The following is a 6,623-nucleotide window of genomic DNA, read 5'->3' as shown; positions in this document are numbered from 1 at the left end:
GGTCCCCCCCCTACCAGACCCCTACTTTTGGCATCAACTCCAATGATCATCTAATACTCAGCGTCGTGTTTCAGTTTGTACGCTGTAATTGCCCGTTGAGTCGTCCATCTGCAAGAGAACAGGTAGTTGGCCGTGTTTCATTGCTGTACTTTGCCCCACCCACCAGCAGCTCCAGCCCTCCTGTGTAACCCCTGATTGGCTGAGGGGATTGCGGGTCCTGAGACTGAGCGCACGGCTCGGAGCTGCGCGTCTGCCAGTGTGCACCAGTGAAGCGAGAGGAACGCTTGTTGGAGTCAACTAGACAGGCTGCTGGAGACGAGTAGTGATTTCTCTCTTTTTTTTCTGCCTCAGCCAGGCTGGATATAGGCTACAGTGTTTCTTTTTTGCTGCAGCTGAGCATGAAATGCGTTTTGAACATACAGTAGGTTCTGGAATCATTTAATCCCCCTGGCTTTTGCTTACATTTTGAGCGGATTTTTTATTGCATGGACTAATAACTGGGATATGTGTAGCCCTTTGCCAAGTGAGATACGAGGGAATTAATTAGTAAGTAAAAGCTACAAGACTTGCGGAGGGGACGAGAGACTAAACCTGCTGGAAAGGAAAAGGTAATCGGGACTTGAGTGATATGATGAGACATTCCTGCAATTGCACCTTTCTTTAGATAAATATATCCGGACTTTGTGATTGCAGACCCTTTCAGCTCTTTTCCATCTGATGTACTTTTTCTTGAAAGCCTATAGCTGCCGACCTGAGAGGGAATGTAATCACTCCTTGTAATATAGCTCATCACGCAGAACAAGATGTTTATCCAACCTGCGACTTAAATATTGACTGGCATCAGGGCGGAGAACTGAACACGGACTTTTGAGCCTCGTTGCTTCATCTGCACGGAAGATTAACATCTTTATGGACTTGCTCACAGAAGAATTCACATTTTAATTCTATGCAGTCCGAAGCTTTGTCCTCTTCTTTCAGCTCACTTGAAAATGGACAATGTATCCTATGAGTCTTGTGTAACAGCATTTTTCTGCTTGTTAAGAGCTGCACGGATATTTACGACTAAAAGACTACTGTGAGAAGATTCAGTATGTTTTCCCATATCTGCCGCCCTCAATGTTTCGCCCGCTGCAGTAGACCGGAGGATGCGCTGTGCCTGAGAAGAGCGAAATAGTCTAAAGCACTTGTTAGAATTGTAGCCTCCAGACCATGATTTAATCTGCATACAAAAGAGACATCCGAATACTTTTTTGGGAAGAATTTGAATGCGATGATTCATTTTTTTAATTTTTGCGATTCTCTCTGACGTGCATTCCTGTGAATAATTATCAAGGTCTTATTAGGGGAAAAAAATAAACTCAACAGGTACAATGCAAACCAAGGAGATGGAATTTATACAATTAACGGCTGTGTTCATTTTATTTTGGGTCGGGACTGAGGCTGTTATCAACCTAAAATATGGAATAAACGAGGAGATGAAGCCCGGGTCAGTAATTGGAAACGTGACAAGGGACGCACTTAAGCAAGGATTTCAGATTGCACCGCAGCCCCCTTATTTAAGGGTTATTTCCAATTCAGAACCACGATGGGTGGAACTCAGTCCAGCTGGAATCCTTACAACCCAAATGAAAATAGATCGGGATGTAGTTTGTCGACAAAACCCAAAGTGCATTATTTCTCTAGAAGTGATGTCAAACTCTATGGAGATCTGTGTCATCAAAGTTGAAATTGAAGATTTGAACGATAACGCGCCCAGGTTCCCAACGAGCCACATTGACATTGAAATATCAGAGAATGCCTCCCCTGGTACCAGGTTTCCCCTAGAGGGGGCAAGCGATCCGGACTCAGGGATCTTTGGAGTGCAGTCGTATTCCATCACTCCAAATGAGCTTTTCGGACTAGAAATCAAGACCAGAGGGGATGGGTCAAAAATTGCTGAGCTTGTTGTGCAAAAATCCTTAGACAGAGAGACCCAGTCCCACTATACATATGAAATCAGTGCAGAGGATGGAGGGGACCCTCCAAAGATAGGCGCGGTCCAGTTAAATATCAAGGTAATTGATTCTAATGACAACAACCCTGTTTTTGATGAGCCGGTGTATACTGTCAATGTAATGGAGAATTCCCCTATAAATACATTAGTCATAGATCTGAATGCAACGGATCCTGACGAGGGCACTAATGGAGAGGTTGTGTACTCATTCAACAGTTACGTCACCGAGAAAACAAGAGAGGCCTTCAAAATTGACCCCAGAACCGGGATCATCACAGTCAATGGGGTTTTGGATTATGAAACAACAAAAATATACGAAATCGATGTCCAGGCCAAAGATTTAGGTCCCAACTCTATTCCAGCTCACTGCAAAGTCACAGTGAATGTGATGGATACGAATGATAACCCACCTATCATTAATTTGCTCTCACTGAACACAGAGATGGTGGAAGTCAGTGAAAACGCGCAGCGTGGATATGTCATTGCGCTGGTGAGGGTGTCAGATAAGGATTCTGGGGCAAACGGCAAAGTGCAGTGCAGGTTGCAGGGTAATGTTCCATTCAGACTGCAAGAATATGAGAGCTTCTCCACCATACTTGTTGATGGCAGGCTGGACAGAGAGCAAAAGGACACGTACAACCTGACTATCCAAGCAGAGGACAGTGGCACTCCTCCTTTACGTGCCACAAAATCTTTGGTAGTCAAAGTCACAGATGAAAATGATAACCCGCCCCACTTTCTTAAGCCACACTATCAAGAGATGGTGATGGAAAACAACCTCCCTGGTTCATGTCTGCTGGCAGTTTCAGCAGAGGACCCGGACCTAGGGATGAATGGCACAGTTTCATACTCCATAGTCCCTGGTGAGATTAAGCACATGGATGTAAACACATATGTCAGCATAAACCCATCTGGTCGCATTTACTCCATGAGGTCATTTGATCACGAATACACCAGGACTTTTGATTTTAAAGTTTTGGCCAGAGACAACGGTAATCCCTCCTTATCCAGTAACGCCACGGTGCGTATTGTCGTGCTTGATGTCAACGACAACACACCTGTTATGACAAACCCTCCTCTGGTTAATGGCACAGCGGAGGTCTCCATCCCAAGAAACGCTGCAGTGGACTACATGGTGACCCAGGTGAAAGCCGACGACTACGATGAGGGGGAGAACGGGCGACTGACCTACACCATCTCGGAGGGGGACAGGGCTTTCTTTGAAATCAACCAGGTGACCGGAGAGGTGCGCTCCACCAGGATGTTTGGAGAAAATGCCAAATCCACGTACGAGATCACAGTGGTGGCAAGGGATCACGGCAAGCCCTCCCTCTCCGCCTCGGCCTACATAGTAATATACCTCTCACCAGACCTGAACGCGCAGGAGACTATTGGACCTGTCAACCTATCCCTCATCTTCATCATCGCTCTGGGCTCTATCGCAGCTATCCTGTTTATAACCATGATTTTTGTGGCGGTCAAGTGCAAGAGGGACAACAAGGAGATCCGGACGTACAACTGCAGGTACTGACTACATCCCGTGTGTGTGTGTGTGAGAGAGAGAGTGCGTGTGCTTGTGGGGATGCGCGTGTGTGCGTGCCTGCGCGTGCGTCCACGATTGCGCCTGAATCTGCCAGTGCATTGCTTTTATCATGCAGCATGTAGAGGCCCTGTATGTGAGGACTGCAGATCGTTTTCTTCCTTTCCTTTTCTTTCTTTTTTTCGCAGCTGCACAGCTGAAGTAAACCTAAATGAACCCGACTGCTTTAAATCAGAAACATTCTGCTGAGACCCACTGTTCTGTGTTAGGGAAACGTGATTGATGGATTTAATCCTTCCATTGTAACCAATTGACTCATAAATACGACGGTGCAACTGTCATGTTCAATTTGCGGATGTGTTGCCGGACAATTAACGTCCCACTGACTCAATAGCAGTCCCAGACATTTATTATTTAACGTCCACCGGCGGCTGATTGGCTGTTATCAGCTTTAATCTAGTGTGATTATGCATAGTCCTGTAGGATCACTCAGATTCCCCTCTGTTTTCTTGTGCATGAAAAGGAACTATAAAAAAATGCAATAGCCTATAGCTTGTTCAGATTATATAAAATTATTACTTCATAGTCATTAAACAGATTTATGGAAAGCATATTAGTTTCCTATCATGCTTTTATTCTGTTTTCTTCATCAGTTTGAACATCACTTTTAACTTTGATTTCCGGGCATGTGCCACATCACCACTGTAAATTTACATATAGATTGGATTTGAGAATTTAACCTGAAGCTAGAATCATATTTTGCTCCTCACATAATTTTTGTTGATTTGAGGCTAACTTCATTTTTGAAGCAGTAGTGATCATTGGACAAAAAAAGATCTAAAACTTTCTCTGTACTGACCAGATTTAATCTAATAATAATGATTTGGATTGCTCTTTTTCACTCTTGCCATATTTAGTTTATATAATCAAATGATTTCCAGTTTACAGAAATCAGGATTTCTTCATATTCAAGTGGACTTACCTTTAGATTATGGACCTGTTGAACCCATATATCTTGTCTCTCTAGAAATGTGTTCACAATAATATGTTCAGCAAGTGGGAAATTGAGCAAAAACTATGAGCTGACAAATTGATCAAAAAAAGTTTTCCTTGTTTTTTTAATGCCATTCAAACATTTTTTTGCAGAGATGAAACAATGACACACAACAACACATTCAAAATTCAAAACTGCTCCCAGTACTTTACTCTCCTAGTGTGAGCCTGTCTCCCTGCTGGGAGCTTTAATCAGCACTGATGTGCTCTGCTTCTCAGTCGCCACCTCAAATATGAGGAGCAGTTATCTCCAATTTATTGCTTGTCCTCTGTCAGTCTGCCTAACTCTGAAGTTTTTCCCTCCCAGATTTCAATTCAGGGACAGAGAGACAGCATGTTAAAATGCTGAATAAAAAAGCGATGCAGTGTTTTCTACCACTGCAGCTGCCCATTTTCTTTCCTCTGAATCAAAAAGGAAGGGGTGTAAAATGGGGACGGGAGCTGTTTTCAAGATGCAATCTAAAAGATAAATGAAAAAGACAAACGACAACAATGATTTTTGAATAGACTGAGGATTAGGTGTACATTTTAGTGAGGAACAGAAGCCAGTGAGGCCTTGTACTAATGAAACATTTCAGACAAGACAAGGGACAGGAACAGAGACATTCTAGTGATAGTATTTTCGGGGTATATGTAGGGAAAGAAATGTTATCTTTTATACAATGTGGTTACATTTAAACTCCAGAGTTTGAAACAATAACAATAGGAAAACATTGTGCATAATATTGCATGTCAAGTGACGTTTGTAGTCATCACTAGGGTACTAGGGCATCTGGTCTTCTGTAAAAAAAAATGTGCAAAGAGTGGATATTTCCTCAAATCTGATCATCCTTTGATAAAGCATTTCTGTGGTGCTCATTTAGTCTTATTAAAGTCAAAATACTCAGTTCAAGTTTACTGAAGTAAATGAGAGCAGTTAAGTGAATTTGAATCTGCAGTTCTCCTGCACTCTGCTAGTGGGCTTGCTTGCTAATGAAAAAAAAAAAAAAGAAAGAGTTGGTGTAGGTTGCGTGCTTTGAATATGATGGCATAAACCGGTAGTACTGCTCAGTATGTGTTCTTTTGAGTTGCTTCTGTGGTTTTGGCATGTTTGCATATTGTGTGCCTGTTTGTGACATGTGAATTGTTGAGCATGCAAATGCAAACAAACACGGAATGACAGCTCCATTGCAAACCGGGTGTGGGAAGTCATTTAGGTGTGCTGTTCCACCTCTGGACAAGGACAGTGAGATTTTGTCTGGCACCCATGGTTGAACAGCACCCTAGCTGGCACGATGGGCAAGCTTTTTTTTTTTTTTTTTTTTTGACCGTTTGGGCAGGGGAGGGGAAGGCAGAACACTGCTTTATTGAGTCTGTTCAGTTTCTTCTACTTGCGCAGGGTGGCAGAATACTCATATGGCAACCAGAAGAAGTCCAGCAAGAAGAAGAAGCTGAGCAAGAATGACATCCGCCTGGTGCCACGAGACGTTGAGGAAACAGACAAGATGAATGTGGTGAGTTGCTCATCTCTCACCTCCTCGCTCAACTACTTCGACTACCACCAGCAGAGCCTGCCACTGGGCTGCAGGCGCTCCGAGAGCACCTTCCTCAACGTGGAGAACCAGAACTCACGCAATGCAGCTCCCAACCATGGCTATCAGCACCCGTTCACAGGGCAGGGTCACCAGCAGCCAGACCTCATCATCAACGGCATGCCACTGCCAGAGGTGAGATACAATCCAATGTGCTCTGTCCTTGATCCTTGGCTGGGGTGCTTTGGCTGTCAGGAGTAGAATAAAAGAGGGAATTGATTTTTGTTTTTCTTCCCATGATTTAATGCAATGTAGCAGCAAAGAAATACTTTGTAGAATTAGCTTTTCATTAATGATAATAAATAGGTTTCCTCAATCCAGCAATGTTCAATATGCACGTCTTTCAACACATCTCAAGGTCTAGTGATATTTAGCATTCCATAGCACCAAAGAATAAAGTGTCAGTGAAATATTTGTCTGCTGCTGATGGAAAAGCTAAGCTATTTGAAATGGCAATGTGTCAGTC

At 43.4% G+C, this 6,623-nt stretch overlaps 1 protein-coding gene across 4 annotated transcripts in view; it reads left to right on the top strand.

Annotated features, from left to right (window-relative positions):
• The first annotated feature begins 261 nt into the window (after positions 1–261).
• Positions 262–6,623, top strand: part of pcdh19 (protocadherin 19) — a 53,567-nt gene continuing 47,205 nt past the window's right edge. For 2 of the 4 annotated variants that reach the window (XM_041990691.1, XM_041990690.1), the window contains exons 1-2: positions 262–3,517; positions 5,965–6,292. In XM_041990691.1, the coding sequence (XP_041846625.1) occupies positions 1,371–3,517; positions 5,965–6,292 (2,475 nt within the window). In that variant the 5' untranslated portion in view covers positions 262–1,370. Of the gene's footprint in view, positions 3,518–5,946; positions 6,293–6,623 lie in introns of all 4 variants that reach the window. The other 2 variants (XM_041990689.1, XM_041990688.1) reach the window with 1 other exon arrangement.

The sequence above is a fragment of the Melanotaenia boesemani genome, chromosome 7, assembly GCF_017639745.1.
Source record: "Melanotaenia boesemani isolate fMelBoe1 chromosome 7, fMelBoe1.pri, whole genome shotgun sequence".
Lineage (NCBI taxonomy): Eukaryota > Metazoa > Chordata > Actinopteri > Atheriniformes > Melanotaeniidae > Melanotaenia > Melanotaenia boesemani.
This window is presented reverse-complemented; position numbering and strand designations above follow the sequence as displayed.